Here is an 18,140-nt window from a genome sequence, read left to right on the forward strand (position 1 = left end):
TCTTCCTGTCCTGACACTGTTGTGCTGCGCCGAACAGCTGCCATGTCCCACCCCAGAGGTGGCTGCCTTCCAGCAGCAAGCAGAGTGCTCCCAGCGCATGCGGCTGAGCGGCCCCTTACCAGCGAAGGTCATCAGCACGTCGCAGTTCTCGGTGGGCACCGTCTTCATCCAGGATTTGTGGGACATGATGTAGCGCCCGGCCTGGAGCAGCCGCTTCCCAAAAAGCTTGTCTGCCAAGGGAGCCAGAACAAGGGGGTCAGGGCGTGGCAGGGAGGGAGCTGGGCTGGAAGTAGATGCAGGGGACATTGATCCCGGAGTTCTGACTCTCCAGGGGATGGGGGAAGGAAGGGGCGGCCCCAGGAGGAGGGGGTGACGGAGTGGGGGCGACGGGGTGGGGGCAGGCTGAGGTGTGGCTTGTCAGAGCAAAGAGGGCGCTGGCCGGCTCTACACTGGGCCTCATCCTCAGGGCATGTGACTGGCATCGCTTAGACTGAGCCATGGAGGGGGGCCACGCAAGAGGTGGGTACGAGCTGCCAGCAGCTGGCCAGGGCTGAGGGCTGGCACATAATCCAAAGCACAATACCCCAAGATACAACACAACATGCACACAAATCATGACGCAGGCATGACATGCATGAGACACACAAACCACACACTTACCCCCTCGACACCTTACACAACATGTGCCCAAGATACACTCCCCCCACACACGTGTGCACCAGGTCACCCCAAACCCAACCAGAACCGTCCGCACACAAAGACACATGGAGACTCTCGCACACGGATCACCAGCTCCGGATCAGTCTGGGCCCAAGAGTGGGACTGTCTTCAGAGGGCAACTGGAGGCCAGAGATGGGAAACTGAGGCATGGCTGTGCCCTGATACGGAGAGGTAAGCCAGATGCCTGTGGTTTGCCTTCATCCTGTCTCTGCGTAGCTGCCTCCTCTCTAAACAGTGCCATTGTATGAGTCTCTCCAGGCAGCTGAACCTGCAGGGGCAGGGCTGTCTCTTGGTTCTGGGTTGTACAGCGCCTAGCACCTGCTCCTTGGCTGGGGTTCCTAGGCCCTACCACAATACAAATAACTAATACAAATAACAAATAATTGTTCTCGTCTCCTGTCTCTGACCCTCCCCCCGACACACACACACACACACTTCCGTTCTGCCCTTTCGAAGATGGTGGGACCAGCAGTCCGGGTCAGGGAACCCCAATGATGCGGTGGGAAGGTTGTATAATGGTATGATCACATTCTCCTCTGTCCCATTCCTCGTGCACTGAGCTGGGGTCTCCACTGAGCCGTCTCCAGCGACACCCAGGTTGCTTTGCTGAGTAGCTGCAGTCAGTGCAGGACCCAGCGAGGCGTCAGCGTGGCTCAGAGGATTTCTGCCAATGGGCAATGCCCTGTGCTTGCCAGGGCCAGACTCCTCTGCCGTCAGCAGGCTGCCTGTTCCCCTGGCTCAGCCAGGTTCCTCAGTCTCCTCCAGACGTGGCTAAGAGGGACACGTGGCCCCTTGTCTAGAAAGTCGCCAGATGGCCGAGTCAGCAGGCTCCAGGGGTTTCCTCTTGCATCTTTCCCTGTTTGCAGCCCCACCTGTTCTGTCTCTTCAAAGCCTCGTGCTGGGGGCGCTTCCATCAGAACAGATGAGCCAGAGCTGCTGGCGCTCGGTGGAGGTGATTATCTGGGGATCAAAGCCAGCCCTGGAGGGGGCAGCTCCCTGAGGGGGACAGCTAGCACCCCCCGACGGTCCCTGCTGAAATCCCATCTCTGCTCCCCACTAGGTCGGCCCTTTGCAGCGGGCTACGGGGGTCTCTCCCAGGAAGGCATGTTCTTCCCTTGCCATCTATCTGTGCAGCCGCCGGCCTGCAGGCAACTTGGGCCAGACTCTCCCAGGCTTCCCCAGCGGTTCCTGACAGAGGTGGCAGGTGGCGGCTGGGAACCCTGCTTTGTGAAAAGGGGCTGGCACAGGCTGCAGCACGACGTCCCCGTTCCCAGAAGGCCGGTCGCTGGGCTGGCAGCTTGGCCAAGTGATCTGGCACCAGCACAGGCTGGCCAGACCCTCTCCCCAGATCAGCATGCGTGCGGGGTCGAAAGCTCCAACAACGCAGTGCAGCAAGGGGGCTCCCTGCAGACCCCGACTGCCCGGAGAGCTACAGGGGCTCTGGATCTGGGCCCAGCGCAGGGGGTGGCTGGAAGGGACCCTGCGGGACAGTGAGTCCATGTCCTCCTGTCCACTCGTCCCTCTACGTGCCAGCTGGACGGAGACACCCCGGGTCAGTCAGCCTGGCACAGAGCCAGAGAACGATTTCCCCCGCTCTCAGCCATTGGCCAGCCTGTCCTACGCTCACCTCTGCCCGGGCTCGGGTTCCTCCCCTGGTGGCTGGGCTGGGCTCCCTGGCAACTGCCCAGAGAGGAGCTTGACTGGCAAATGCTCCGCGTTCATCAAGGGACGGCGAGTGCCACCGAACCAGGGTCAGCCCAGAGGCCTCCCTGGGAGGATGGAACGGACCTGGGGCCGTGCACTCTCCAGGCACACGGCTGAACACCACATCCTGCCCCACCCCCAGTCAAACTGCCCCCTCGCTCCAGCAGCCAGCGTCCCAGCTCCATCCTACACCCCCCCCCAGCCCAGCTGTGTGTCCTCTCCCACCCCCCATCCCCTCACTTCTCCCACCAGCTTCTTACCTACGTCCCTCCCTGGGCCCACGGCAGAGCCACCCCCTCCTCAGCCGCCGCGGGGGGCCTGCCGCAGCCCCTGCCTGGAAACGCTTGCTCGGGAAGATAGGGGAACTGACAGGATAAAAAGCAACCCGTCTCCATGGAAACCTGCGGCAGGCCCCACGCCGCAGCCCCCATGGGAGCAGGGGGCTGGTCCCTGTTTCCTTCCCGCCGGTCGCTTCCGTTTCATCTCCCCGGCTGCTTAGCCAGGAAACCCCGACTTTGAGGCCAATCTGCCTCTCCAGGTGCCGCTCTAAGCCGCCCTGGCAAGGGGACAATGGCTGGACGGCACCAGCCGAAAATCCCTCCCTTAGTTCTCCCTCGCTGCCTTCCGAGGCCTCTGGCTCCTGCCCAGCTCTGCCCCACCAGCCCCCTCTGGAGTAGGGGTCCCGGCCCCCCTCTTTGGGCAGGCAGGACATCCTTGGCTCCCTGCCTGGCTGGGAGAAGCAACCCTGGCATACAGAGCCCTGTGTTGGGCTTCTCTGCGCTCCAAGGTGCCCCTGGCTTGCATGCCCTTGTACACTTGTGCATCCACAAGCCCCCTCCCCATATTCGGGCACGCTGCATGCCCCTTGCACCTTCAGATGAATCCCCTCCACCCCCATCACACCCATCCTCGCTGCAATTAAATGCCACAAAACAGCAGCAACAACCCCCAGAAAGCGGAGATCCCCGGAGGGGCACTGGGGGAGCTCACTGCCCCTGCCCCTGCCCCTGAGGGGTGGGCGCTACACACATGCACCAAGGCCCAATCCTGCACCAGACTGAGTTCCCTCGTCTCCTGTCAGTGCCAAGAGGAGACCAGGGCCCCCAGCACCTTGCAGGATCGGGCCCGTGGACCAGGAGCTCTTTGGGGCAGGGGAAGCTGCCCCTTGCTGGGACTGGTGGCCCAAACTGCCCCTGATGCGTCAATCCCCCTCCCGCCCCTAAAGCCATGGAGCACAGAACAGATGGCAGGGGGGGAGCAGCACCGGGGAATCCGGGGGAGTTTATAACTGTGACCCCTCCCCCCGCAATGATGACATGAAGCCCTGCCCCTCCACCTGGTACCTTCGGCTGCTAATGCTCCCAGCTCCATGGCACCGGGCGGCACAGAGGCCCAGCCCAGCCCAGCCCCGGGGGAGGCCCGTCGCTGTGGCCCATTCATCTTTCGCTGAGGCTGCCAGGGAAGGGGCTGGCTGGTGCCAGGGGATGAGGTGGGCATCTGGGCTCAGACCCACCGAGCTCCACACCCCAGGGTGCTCTGGGTGGCAGCAGGGCTCCCGGGGAGGCAGGTGCTGTCTGGGCAGGGAGAGGGGAATGACCCTGGGCCTGCCCCACCCTGGGAACCGGCTGTGCCTGCTGGCCCAGTGGAGAGCATCGCCAGAGAGGCTGGCTCAGGCCCAGGTGCACCCGCCCTTCCCACCTCCAATGCTAATGGGCAGCAGGGCCGGGCAGCTCCCAGAACCTGTCCTGAGCCAGGAGCCTGGGGCCATCTAGGCTAAGGCCTGAACCCCACTAATGGGCTACACCCCTAATGTAGGGTGGGGGTCTTAGCAGACAAATTGACTGATCCCCACCCCAGGGGCTCCTGGCCATGTCTCTTCTGCCTTTGGCTGGTGACCACCCGCGGCTGGCTGGGCCCTGCCCGGGCTCTGCCCTGCGGTAAGGGGAATCCAGACCCCGGCTGCCTCTCCGGTTCCCCGTCCATCCACAGACAACGAACTCCACTATTCCTTGGCACTTGCCTCATTGCCGTGTGACCTTCCCCTGGAGGCACTGAATGTCCCACAAGCTGACCCAGCCCCGCACCCCCAGGGACCCTCGCTGGAACTGATCCAGCAGGCCCCTGGCCTGGGAGCGGATCTCTCCCTGAGACTCTGCCCTTGGGAGAGTGAAGGTTTTAGAGGAACCAGCTGGACCCAAGCAGAGCAGGCACCATGGGGAAGGGCGAGTCCCTCCCCCAGATCAATCCTCACCCAGAGCCCCCCTGCTATCCCAGACCTCGGCCCCTCCCCATCCCCAGGTCTGCGATGCCCCTCAGTCCTGACCCGCAGCCCCCGGCTATCCCAGACATTGGCCCCTGCCCCTCCCCTTCCCAGCTCTGCCGATGCCCCTCAGTCCTGACCCGCAGCCCCCCGGCTATCCCAGACATTGGCCCCTGCCCCTCCCCTTCCCAGCTCTGCCGATGCCCCTCAGTCCTGACCCGCAGCCCCCGGCTATCCCAGACATTGGCCCCTGCCCCTCCCCTTCCCAGCTCTGCTGATGCCCCTCAGTCCTGACCCGCAGCCCCCGGCTATCCCAGACATTGGCCCCTGCCCCTCCCAGCTCTGCCAATGCCCCTCAGTCCTGACCCGCAGCCCCCGGCTATCCCAGACATTGGCCCCTGCCCCTCCCCCTCCCAGCTCTGCCGATGCCCCTCAGTCCTGACCCGCAGCCCCCCCCGGCTATCCCAGACATTGGCCCCTGCCCCTCCCAGCTCTGCCGATGCCCCTCAGTCCTTACCCACAGCCCCCGGCTATCCCAGACATTGGCCCCTGCCCCTCCCCTTCCCAGCTCTGCCGATGCCCCTCAGTCCTGACCCGCAGCCCCCGGCTATCCCAGACATTGGCCCCTGCCCCTCCCCCTCCCAGCTCTGCCGATGCCCCTCAGTCCTGACCCGCAGCCCCCCCCCGGCTATCCCAGACATTGGCCCCTGCCCCTCCCAGCTCTGCCGATGCCCCTCAGTCCTGACCCGCAGCCCCCCGGCTATCCCAGACATTGGCCCCTGCCCCTGCCCCTCCCCCCCAGCTCTGCCGATGCCCCTCAGTCCTTACCCACAGCCCCCGGCTATCCCAGACATTGGCCCCTGCCCCTCCCCCTCCCAGCTCTGCCAATGCCCCTAAGTCCTGACCCGCAGCCCCCCAGCTATCCCAGACATTAGCCCCTGCCCCTCCCCCTCCCAGCTCTGCCGATGCCCCTCAGTCCTGACCCGCAGCCCCCGGCTATCCCAGACATTGGCCCCTGCCCCTCCCCCTCCCAGCTCTGCCGATGCCCCTCAGTCCTGACCCGCAGCCCCCCCGGCTGTCCCGGTCCTTGGTCCCTCCTGAGCAAACAGCACCAACTGTGCCAAAGTGTGCTCCACCTCTGTGCAAGATGGTCACGAGCACCTAGGCTGAGACCCGCCAAACTCATTTCATGTGACTCAGCTGGGCCCCGGCGTGGGGGTGGGAGAGGGGGCGAGAACAGGCCTGAGGCTTCTCCAGTCTGGTGAGTGCTGCTGAAAGGATGCCCTGTTCTGGCTGGGCGTGGGCGAAGGCCTTGTTTAACCCCTCGGGCACCACGGTGCTCTGCACAGCCCCCTCTGCTCCAACAAACAGTTTGGCTGCCCTTTACCCCGGGGTCTAGACACTGAGGTTCCCGTGGGCTCCCAGCGTGTGTCTGGGGACTCCCCACCGGGGGAGAGGGGCTGTGGAGGGAAAGGGAGCAGGGGAAAAGAGAGGCAGATGATCAGGCACCCTGTCCCAGGAGCGAGCGGCCCGTCAGCCTGTGCAGTCATCTCCCCGAGGGGTGGGTGGGGACCCCACATGAGCCAGAGGCATCGAGGCCCTGGGGCATGTACAGGAGGGAACAATCCCGAGGTTTGTCCCATCGGCAGGGCCCTAGCTCCGATCTCCAGGCATGGCCAGAATCCGAACACGGCCAGAGCTACGTCCTGCAGACACCCGGTGCTAGGCAGCCCCATGGCTTGATCTGGCAGGAGCCGGAGCTGGGATGGGGTGGGCTTGTGCCCTGCCCTCGCAGGGGGCCAGACTCAATGCTCTTGGGGCTCCTCCTGTTCCTATGACCTATGAGGAACAGGAGACTGGATGCGGGGCTTTTCCCCAGTGCGGTGGAATGGGGAGCCTGGCAGGGGCAAGCTGGCATGCTCTGTGACTGCAAACCCAACTTTGGGCCAATGCCCCAGCTCATGAGGCAGCCTCCCCAGCTCGCAGGGTGCATTCCAGGCTGGACCCCGCACCTGGGCACAGACACCTTCCCAAAGCCCCCCGCCGGCCCTGGCCATGAGACTGCCCTTCTCCCAGCTAGGCACTGCTGGCTGCCCACTGTGGGCATGGAACCAAGCAGGGCTTTCTGAGTGCCTGCCGCCGAGCTCCGGCACGGAAAGCACAAGCCCGGCATTGTGGATGCCCAGGGTTCCTGGGCACAGCTGCAGCAGGGAGGGGGGGCAGGAAGCTGGGGGGAGGGTGGCTGGGAGGTTTCCTACTCCTGGCCTCCTTAAGCTGGGGAGTTTCCCAGGGCTGTAGATTACCCCAGCCCTTAGCGCTGCCCCCTGCACTGCACAGACAGAAGGGGCAAGGCTCCCCCCAGGCCCATCGCCCGCTCCTGCCACCCCACCTCGCACCCACCTTCCCTTCTTCACCTCTCCCATCCCTCCACAGTCACTCTTCCTTTAACTCTGCGCATGCCGGTGGCAATCCCTCAAGCGTCTGTGAGTCCCAGGGAGCCAGCTGGACGCCCTCCGGCCCTGGGAGCCAGGGGTTAATCTCTGGCTCTGAGGCAGGTGTCTGTGAGTCTGTTCCAATGACCCTTTTCCCCCCCACCCCACATTTCACTGCAAGTCCTTAAAGCTCCAGCTTTGAAGTGAAACAAACCAATCAACCCCCCCAAACCCGAGGCGGCGGTTTGTGAAAAATCTTGGCTCTTTGCTCTCCCTTTAATCAGCGACGGGCCTCGGGATGAGGCTCGCAGCCATAACCGCCCTGAAGCATGCCAGTGCCACGCGCCCGCTGTCCCTGCAGCTTGGTTTCTGTCTAGGCTCTCCAATACCAGCAACATCTTGCTTTTCATTTCCCCAGAGACCCTGGAGATGGATGGTGAAGAAGATCTGACTTCCCACTGGATCATTTCATCCCTAAGGGAGACGTTCACCCCCGTGCGAAGGGGCTGGCGACACAAGTGCTAAATGCCACGTTAGCTCTGGATGAAGTTGACAAAGTCTGCATATGGGCCACTTACGTCCCATTTAAGCCCAGAGTTTAAGTGGGACTGGAGCAGTGTGTAACCTTGTACTGACCCTCACCCTCTCAGTGCCTGGCAAACCAGAGGCAAGGATCGTTTCCTGCTGTCGCTAAAATGCAGCCGCCTCTGGGGCAGAACGCGTGGCAGCTTTTTAACAGCTGCACAGCAATGCTACCTAAGAGTCTGGAACAGCAAATGAAGATAAAGCCTGCAGCAGGTTTGATAACTGGACAAATGGGTGCATTTTACGGACAGGAGACTCCAGCATGATTGTCTGTAAACTTTTGCACCCTGTAACAATACAGTAGATTAGTAAGATTAGCTGAGTAATATACTGCATGTTAATACATAGTTCCAAACAAGGGTGTGGCCTCTAGTAAACAAGAGAGACAAAGCTGGAACTCAAGCTGGGTGGAAGCCTGTTCGTATGCTTTTGTAAACTAAAGATGCAAACAGCAGCTGTGTAATATCTGTGATTCCATGTCGCATGACAGACTCCGAGTGCTTCATTGAGCTGGTCATGGAAATCAGGGTAGTTTGAAAGGACAGAGAGATAGAATCATAGAATCATAGAATATCAGGGTTGGAAGGGACCCCAGAAGGTCATCTAGTCCAACCCCCTGCTCGAAGCAGGACCAATTCCCAGTTAAATCATCCCAGCCAGGGCTTTGTCAAGCCTGACCTTAAAAACCTCTAAGGAAGGAGATTCTACCACCTCCCTAGGTAACGCATTCCAGTGTTTCACCACCCTCCTAGTGAAAAAGTTTTTCCTAATATCCAATCTAAACCTCCCCCACTGCAACTTGAGGCCATTACTCCTCGTTCTGTCATCTGCTACCATTGAGAACAGTCTAGAGCCATCCTCTTTGGAACCCCCTTTCAGGTAGTTGAAAGCAGCTATCAAATCCCCCCTCATTCTTCTCTTCTGCAGGCTAAACAATCCCAGCTCCCTCAGCCTCTCCTCATAAGTCATGTGTTCCAGACCCCTAATCATTTTTGTTGCCCTTTGCTGGACTCTCTCCAATTTATCCACATCCTTCTTGAAGTGTGGGGCCCAAAACTGGACACAGTACTCCAGATGAGGCCTCACCAATGTCGAATAGAGGGGAACGATCACGTCCCTCGATCTGCTCGCTATGCCCCTACTTATACATCCCAAAATGCCATTGGCCTTCTTGGCAACAAGGGCACACTGCTGACTCATATCCAGCTTCTCATCCACTGTCACCCCTAGGTCCTTTTCCGCAGAACTGCTGCCTAGCCATTCGGCCCCTAGTCTGTAGCGGTGCATTGGGTTCTTCCGTCCTAAGTGCAGGACCCTGCACTTATCCTTATTGAACCTCATCAGATTTCTTTTGGCCCAATCCTCCAATTTGTCTAGGTCCTTCTGTATCCTATCCCTCCCCTCCAGCGTATCTACCACTCCTCCCAGTTTAGTATCATCCGCAAATTTGCTGAGAGTGCAATCCACACCATCCTCCAGATCATTTATGAAGATATTGAACAAAACCGGCCCCAGGACCAACCCTTGGGGCACTCCACTTGATACCGGCTGCCAACTAGACATGGAGCCATTGATCACTACCCGTTGAGCCCGACAATCTAGCCAGCTTTCTACCCACCTTATAGTGCATTCATCCAGCCCATACTTCCTTAACTTGCTGACAAGAATACTGTGGGAGACCGTGTCAAAAGCTTTGCTAAAGTCAAGAAACAATACATCCACTGCTTTCCCTTCATTCACAGAACCAGTAATCTCATCATAGAAGGCGATTAGATTAGTCAGGCATGACCTTCCCTTGGTGAATCCATGCTGGCTGTTCCTGATCACTTTCCTCTCATGCAAGTGCTTCAGGATTGATTCTTTGAGGACCTGCTCCATGATTTTTCCAGGGACTGAGGTGAGGCTGACTGGCCTGTAGTTCCCAGGATCCTCCTTCTTCCCTTTTTTAAAGATTGGCACTACATTAGCCTTTTTCCAGTCATCCGGGACTTCCCCGGTTCGCCACGAGTTTTCAAAGATAATGGCCAATGGCTCTGCAATCACAGCCGCCAATTCCTTCAGCACTCTCGGATGCAACTCGTCCGGCCCCATGGACTTGTGCACGTCCAGCTTTTCTAAATAGTCCCTAACCACCTCTATCTCCACAGAGGGCTGGCCATCTCTTCCCCATTTTGTGATGCCCAGCGCAGCAGTCTGGGAGCTGACCTTGTTAGTGAAAACACTAACAAGCATTGAGTACATTTTTTTCAAAAAAAGCATTGAGTACATTAGCTTTTTCCACATCCTCTGTCACTAGGTTGCCTCCCTCATTCAGTAAGGGGCCCACACTTTCCTTGGCTTTCTTCTTGTTGCCAACATACCTGAAGAAACCCTTCTTGTTACTCTTGACATCTCTGGCTAGCTGCAGCTCCAGGTGCGATTTGGCCCTCCTGATATCATTCCTACATGCCCGAGCAATATTTTTATACTCTTCCCTGGTCATATGTCCAACCTTCCACTTCTTGTAAGCTTCTTTTTTATGTTTAAGATCCGCTAGGATTTCACCATTAAGCCAAGCTGGTCGCCTGCCATATTTACTATTCTTTCGACACATCGGGATGGTTTGTCCCTGTAACCTCAACAGGGATTCCTTGAAATACAGCCAGCTCTCCTGGACTCCTTTCCCCTTCATGTTAGTCCCCCAGGGGATCCTGGCCATCCGTTCCCTGAGGGAGTCGAAGTCTGCTTTCCTGAAGTCCAGGGTCCGTATCCTGCTGCTTACCTTTCTTCCCTGCGTCAGGATCCTGAACTCAACCAACTCATGGTCACTGCCTCCCAGATTCCCATCCACTTTTGCTTCCCCCACTAATTCTACCCAGTTTGTGAGCAGCAGGTCAAGAAAAGCGCCCCCCCTAGTTGGCTCCTCTAGCACTTGCGCCAGGAAATTGTCCCCTACGCTTTCCAAAAACTTCCTGGATTGTCTGTGCACCGCTGTATTGCTCTCCCAGCAGATATCAGGAAAATTAAAGTCACCCATGAGAATCAGGGCATGCGATCTAGTAGCTTCCGTGAGCTGCCGGAAGAAAGCCTCATCTACCTCATCCCCCTGGTCCGGTGGTCTATAGCAGACTCCCACCACTACATCACTCTTGTTGCACACACTTCTAAACTTAATCCAGAGACACTCAGGTTTTTCTGCAGTTTCGTACCGGAGCTCTGAGCAGTCATACTGCTCCCTTACATACAGTGCTACTCCCCCACCTTTTCTGCCCTGCCTGTCCTTCCTGAACAGTTTATAACCATCCATGACAGTACTCCAGTCATATGAGTTATCCCACCAAGTCTCTGTTATTCCGATCACGTCATAGTTCCTTGACATCACCAGGACCTCCAGTTCTCCCTGCTTGTTTCCAAGGCTTTGTGCATTTGTATATAAGCACTTGAGATAACCTGTTGATCGCCCCTCAGTCCCAGTATGAGGCAGGAGCCCTCCCCTCACAGACATTCCTGCCTGTGCTTCCTCCCGGTATCCCGCTTTCCCACTTACCTCAGGGCTTTGGTCTCCTTCCCCCGGTGAACCTAGTTTAAAGTCCTCCTCACTAGGTTAGCCAGCCTGCTGGCAAAGATGCTCTTCCCTCTCTTCGTAAGATGGAGCCCGTCTCTGCCCAGCACTCCTGCTTCATGGAACACCATCCCATGGTCAAAGAATCCAAAGCCTTCTCTCCGACACCACCTGCGTAGCCATTCGTTGACTTCCACGATTCGACGGTCCCTACCTAGGCCTTTTCCTTCCACGGGGAGGATGGACGAGAACACCACTTGCGCCTCCAACTCCTTTATCCTTCTTCCTAGAGCCACATAGATGCTGGACACAAGAGCCTCCTGTTCTAGAGAGGGCAGGAGCAGGAATGGCAGAGGAGACAGCGTTGCCTATTGGACAGAACATTGGACAGGCCAAAGGAGACATGGGCTCAAGCCAGTGGCAGACCTGGGAATTGATGGGTGACAGTGGGAAATCACGTCCCCTTCCTGTGCCTCAGTTTCCCCATCTGCAAAATGGGGATAAATGATACTCCTTTGTAAAGCGCTTTGAGATGAAAATTACAAGGATTCTTCTTAATTCCTTGCTCAGTTTTGCTTGTTGTAACAAATTGCAGGCCAGCTCCCCTGGGGTGTCAGCAGGTGCAGCGACGTGGCTCCATCCCCTCCCACAGGCTACCTCACACCAGCTGAGGATCCGGCCCCCCCACAGGGAACTTCACAAAGAGCATTGTTTGAAGTGGAGTCTTTGGATCTCGAGCCGAGAGGCCATCTGAACGGGGGACGTGGGCTCGTATCAGCGGCTCTGCCTGACAGCTCCTCTGATCAGACCTGACTCGTGAGCGATGTCTGGAGGAACCAGGTGATACTAAAAAAACAACCCAGAGGATTCTTCTGGTACCAACATCCAGGAGAGACTGCAGAGAGTGGGGTGCACCACCAGCACCTCGATTGTAGATAGCTGCACCCCACCCCCCGTCTTGCCTTCTTCGTGCAAATACCTTGTTTACGGACCAGCAGAAGAACATAAGAAACTACCACATCAGAACAGCACATGGTGCATCAAGCCTAGCATTCTGGCTCTGACGCTGGTCGATGCTGGCTGGTACACACCATGCACACAGTTGCCTGATACTGCAGAAGACATTTCTTCCTGGCCACAGCCTGCAATCCGTCTATGTCTTGGAGCGCAAAGCCTGAGAGCCCTTGTGCTGTGGTTAGCCACAACCACGCTAAGCAAACTAAAATCCTTGGTCTTTGGTGCTGAGGGATCCTGCATGCAACAAAGTGATCTGCAGGGCCAAAATGCAGCCACCTCTGGGGTGGGACGTGGCAGCCGAGCAGGAAGTGAGGAAGCATCCTGCATCCAGCAGTGCTCAGGGTTGGCTGGCCATGGAGCTCGGTGTTGGAATTCTGCCTGGTGAGCTGTCAGGGACCCCGTTGGTGCACAGACATGGTAGCAGGGTTATAATGAAACTGTGGGCTCCCTTGTATGTCAGTGACTCACATGTCGGCCTGTCTGGTGGTTTCTCTGTCCGCATCATTGCCGCCGTCTAGTTCGTTAAGGCACCTGATCAATGTGCGGTAATGAGGCTGCTCGTAACTTTCCCCATGTCTGTGGGCTTCTCTTGCCCCAGCCCCAGCTCCCCTGACCAGGAGCGGCAGCTGCAGGTCCTGCGGCTCTCCCTGACCTGGCAGCCTGCGTGCTGACCCTTCCTCCAGCGCTCTTGACATTGGCATCGCAACCCTCTCACTGGTGCGAGAGGGAAGCCACGTGACCGCGGAGCCCCCCTGAAGGCGGGAGTTAGCGGCCGAGGCTCAGACTGCTCGTGACAGAGCTGGTCCAAGGGCTGGAGGCCCTGCACTGGGTCCTCGTCCTTGTAGGAGTCCTGGTGACAGCTGCCTTCGCTGCTGATGGGAGATGCTGAGGCGCTGGTAATGCCAGGACTGAACAGGCCAAAGTGACTGAATCTGCGGGGGATCCTTGGGGGCCCACTGGGGAGGTGTCCTACAGGAAGCTTGTCCGTACCGCACCTGACGCGGGAACAAAGGCCCCTCGTCTCCAAGGGCCGATCCGCCGGCGCCAAGCTCAAGTGCAATAAAGAGAGCGACTGTCCCTGCCCTGGACCCTGCCCAACAAGTGCCATTCTGCTTTCTCCTCCCCGCAGCAGATGTGGCTCTTGCAGAGCCTGGCCTGGCCTCTGAGCCCAGCCCCCAGTCGGTCTCCTGCTAATGCACCCGATTTGCATTCTGCTTCGCACCCCCATTGCTGGCATCTGACTGCCCCCAGCCCTAGGAAACAGCTCCCAGCCCGACTCCCTCTAATTCACACCTCTGCACGGGGCTGAGGACCCAGCTGGGCTCCCAGAGAACCTGGGGCAGCACACCCTGCTTGGGAGAGCAGGACCCTTTCCTTTCCCACCACCAGAAAAGCTGCTTATGTTGGCAGAAGCCCAGCTCCGGAGCAGCTCGTGCCCCTGGGATCGGAGTGATCACAGCCTGTGGTGATGGTGACGCTGGACTGCAGACACAGCGAGCTCAGGGACCACCGGGTCGGATGCCCGAAGAGAAGCAGGGACCAAGCAGCCCTAAGAGTCCAGGTTGTGGAATAACCACCCAGGAGTGTTCGGAAGCAAAGGGCTCCCTGCTGACCGACTGAACAGGAACTCTGATCTTTGTGCTCTGAAAGCCCAAGCTCCAACCCCTTCTGCTAAAGGAAATTCACCACACGCAGTCAGCTGTATAGGGCCTATGACATACGGATGAGCAGTTTAGCTCCATCCAATAGAGGGCATCAGTGTGCACACACCTCCCATTCAACTCGCTGCACTACGCTCTTCACCCTACTTAGCCTGAAGGATCCACAGAGCCATATAAAGAGTCACTACCCAGGAATTTAGGACAGGAAGTGAAGGAGGCTCCTGCATCCAATCACCACCACCCTGGGTATTTGGGAGGAAGGATGGAATGAGCCTACGTTGGAATTGGCCCCCTCCTACTGCCATCGAGTGGGGCGCCCTCTACAGCACCGGCTCGGTGTCAGAGCCGCACCTGCTGAGTCAGCAATGCAGCCCCAGGAGTCTCCTACTCCAGTGCTGACCCAGCCCAGCGGGAGCGCTGAACCCCTGGCCTAGGGCAGCCTCCCTCTCCCCCTGACAAAGCAAGGAGCTGCTAAGGGCTACATCAGCTGCTGCAGTGCCAGCCTAGGGGGGTGTTCACATGGGCACGGCTTTAAAGTGATCTGAGTCCAGCCCCGGCCCACCACACGGGATGGAATTCACGAATAAGCTACACCCAGAGCCGTGGCTCCGGCAACTGGGAACCCTCCTCCACCATGTTCCCAGCCACATGGAAGAGGTTTGCTTGGCAAAGAGCCTTCAGCCTCAGGGGGCTTTCCCAGCATTTCCACACCGGCCATTTATTGATTTCCCAGCCCAGAGCCAAGTCCCAGCACCGCCGCCCCAGAGGAGAAAGCAGGTTCGATGAAAGAACTCCTGATGGTTAAAGAAACAGCTCCACATCTCCATGTCCCCACCCTGCTTTGTCTCCCAGCCGGGTTCTCTCTGTTTCTAACCGTCTCATTTCTGGCGTCTTGGCTTCTCTTCCAAACGCAGCCCTTTCCCATCTCTGCAGGGAGGAAACTCGTTTCTCAGCTTTGCCTGGATTCCAAGTACATTCGTTCTCTTGAGCTTCTTCCAGATCTTTATTGTTAACAAGCTTCTGTTCATCACATCTAGGAAACGGAGAAATAAACTCCTGCCCGCAGCAAACCTGAGAGAGAATAAAGTCATGCCCAAGGGCTCTTCCTTCACTGGCAAACACCAGCAACCAGGGCATTGCTAGATATGGGTCCTGCCAGTTGTCTGGCTGATGATGCTTTGCCTTGACTGTACATAGCTCCTTCCACGGGAGCGGCTTTGAATGGTAGGGGATTCTCATCCCTGTTTTACTGATGGGGAAACTAAGGCAGGGAGCAGGACAGGGACTCCCCCAGAACTGCATACCGAGCAAGTGGCAGAGTCTGTGCTGGGCCCCATTGGTGCAGAGATCCAAGCAACGAGCACACGCTGCTTATGCCGAAGGCCAGCACGGGTCCCGGGCGTGCCGGGTTCCAAAGGATCTCTGCACTGCAGGAGCTGGGACGCGGCTCAGCCAGGCCCAGGGGTGTCCGCCCCATGAAGCGAAGCCCCCAGACCCCAAGCTGCGATTGATTCCAAGAAGCAGATTCCTCGCACCAGGCGGGATGAGCTCATCCTCCTGCCGATCATGAATTATTAAAGCCTTGCTCCAAGAGTTGTGATTACAGGCTGGGAAACAAAGGGCTTCAAGTGGGCAGGCAGGCGGCACTGCTCTGGGAAGGCAGGAGTGTGTGCTACTCATGCAGATGCACACGCCACTCACACCCATGCACACTCACATGTACAGGCATGTTAACACACACGCGTTCACAGAGAGGCACCCGCCAGCACTCAGATCCCCTGCACCTGCCAGCACACACGCTAGTGTAAGCCAGTACACGTGCACACAGATACACGTGCTAAGTGTGCATGCGAACGTACATGCCCGGATGTGAACATGCCTCCCAGACCCCTGGGAAACGGGAGCATGTATGTGATGGGGAGGCGAGAGTCCCCAGGGCCAGCACTGCTGCTGTCTGTGATTCGTGCTTTCTGCTTTGGCCGCGCAGGCTGGGCAGAGCTCCACTCTCTGGCGGTGAATGAACAAAACCTCCACCACCACCCCGGCAAGGCAGGGCCCCCTGCAACCACCCAGCTGGGGAGGGGCCCGGGTCCTTACATTTCCCCCCATGCCAGTACCATGTCTGCTTCTGGGGGCTGGGCCCTGCTCCCTCCCTGGTGCAATGGGACATCCAAAGCCGGCCCCCTCCCATGTTCTTCATTTCCAGCTCCCACTGTGGGAGACAGAAACTTAGTGCAGGAAAGTCCTGCCAGAGCCCAGCTGCCCTCAGCGCTGAGTCTGCAGCTGCATCATGCCTGGCTCGGGCCCCTCTGCGATCAGGGTCAGCTACCCAGGCTCTACGCAGGAGCCTGTGCTCCCGTTCCTAGCTCCCAGGAAGCCCCACTGCTCCATCACAAAAGCCTCATGAATAGCGCATCTTTCTGGGTAATGTAATTGTTTCTCCCATGGCAGGATCATGTGCCAGCCAGAGAGGTTTGCAGCCCTCCTGTTCCAGGCCTTGGAGAGATCCTTGATGCAAGGGATGGAGCAGGTAATAATAATCCAGAGCCCATCTCTGGCGCGTCTCCACCGAGGATCTCAAAGCGCTTTACAAACCTGAATGTAGCAAACCTGACAAGCCCCATCCCGGCAGGTAGTGAACTGATTTTGCCCAAGGTCACCGAGCAAGTGAGAGGCTGAGGCAGAAAAGAACCCTGGAGTCCTGACTGCCAGCCCCCAGCTCCAACCCTGCTCCAACTCAGAGACTAGAACAGAATCCAGGTGTCTCAACTTTCACTGCTCCCTGCTCTAGCCACTTGAGCACATTCCCTTCCCTGAGCTAGGGGATAGAACCCAGGAGTCCTGGTTTAGTCCCCCTGTGAGAACAGACACAACAGCAACGCTGACAGCTCCCTGCAGAACTCACGAGACAAAACCAAATTCTCGTGTCCATTCCACCACCGCAACTCGGGAGTCACTCTCCTGGTGCCAGTGAAGTGACTCCAGATTAACCCTTGTGTAAATGGGAGCAAAACCTGGCCTTCTCGAAATAACTGGTCACACTCAGCGCTGGCGTGACTCCCTTGGAATCAATGGACCCTTTTGGGCTTGAAACCTCCCATTCAAGCCAGGGGCTGCCTCAGGGCTTTAACGCCAGTGATTGGGTTTAGCTGCATTTCCCGTTCCCGTTCATAGCACCCCCCGTCGCCGGGCTCCCCTGCAGCTAACCTTGGGCTCGTCAGACTAAGGTCACGAAAGCCGCAGAGCGTTTTGGTACCAATACATCACCAGCCCGGCCTCCCAGGGAAGCCCAAGGCGGCGCTTTGACCCGCAGCGCTGCTGTTTACTAGGTTCTCATCGCCAATTACGCTGCCACGGACGCCCAGTTCCTGGGAGGACATAAATTAGGTCACTCTTCATGCGCCCGCATCCGTCTGGGAAATTCAGTTGCAGGGTTTTTCCCGTATCACAGATCCAGGCAGCTACCTGGGCCTTTGGGGATTCTTGCCCCCCAGCCCCCTTTCCTCTTCTCCCCATTTGCCGCACGTTGAGCCCTCTGGATCCGAGCAGAACCACAACGCCCCGACGGGCCCTGACCGCAACTCCTCGGGCCCAGGCGCCGAGGAAGCCAGGGGGGGACCACATGGTCCAGGGCGTTTTAGGACACCCCCCCCCCGCCATACATCTTGCTGCCTTGAAGGAGAATTCCTGCCCCCCCCAGCCTAGCTCTCCCCCAACTCTGCTCCCCAAACCCCTGCTGGCTTCACTGGCAGCAGCTGGGTGGCATCTGCAGGGAGCGCTCCTGCCCCCCCGCTCCACGTCCTGCACACGGTCAATGGGGAAGGGCCCAAAGCAGAGGCAGGAGCGACCCCCGCGCCGTGGCTGCCGCCCCCCCGGGGCTGCGGGCAGCGGCCGTGCGCGGGGGCCAGGCAGGGAACCTGCAAAGGCGCTTTCGGGTTACAGCAAACACGAGCCCCCCCCGGCAGGGGCTGCTCTCGCTGCGGGGGTCGGTCCAAGCCCGGGCCAGCGGGATTTTACCGCAGCGCTGCAGGGGCTGGCCCCGCACGGAGGCTGCGGGTGGGGGGCGCCCCCCCCCCGCAGGACCCGCACGCTCGAGCCTACCCAAGACCCCGGCCGGTGCCGGCTCCGCGTCCGCCGGGGCTCGCCTCTGCCGCTCGCCCTCCTGCGCGCCCGCCTCGGGCATCCTGGCGAGCCGCGGCCCGCGGGCTCAGCGGGGCTGC

At 58.7% G+C, this 18,140-nt stretch overlaps 1 protein-coding gene across 2 annotated transcripts in view; it reads right to left on the minus strand.

The window, feature by feature from the left end:
• The window catches only part of ANO8 (anoctamin 8), a 31,837-nt gene extending 13,697 nt beyond the window's left edge, over positions 1–18,140 (minus strand). For both annotated transcript variants that reach the window (XM_073323940.2, XM_073323939.2), the window contains exons 1-2: positions 18,022–18,140; positions 120–230 (exon numbers count right to left, since the gene is read on the minus strand). In XM_073323940.2, the coding sequence (XP_073180041.1) occupies positions 120–230; positions 18,022–18,103 (193 nt within the window). In that variant the 5' untranslated portion in view covers positions 18,104–18,140. The remainder of the gene's footprint in view (positions 1–119; positions 231–18,021) is intronic.

This window comes from Lepidochelys kempii, chromosome 25, assembly GCF_965140285.1.
Source record: "Lepidochelys kempii isolate rLepKem1 chromosome 25, rLepKem1.hap1, whole genome shotgun sequence".
Taxonomy (NCBI): Eukaryota; Metazoa; Chordata; order Testudines; family Cheloniidae; genus Lepidochelys; species Lepidochelys kempii.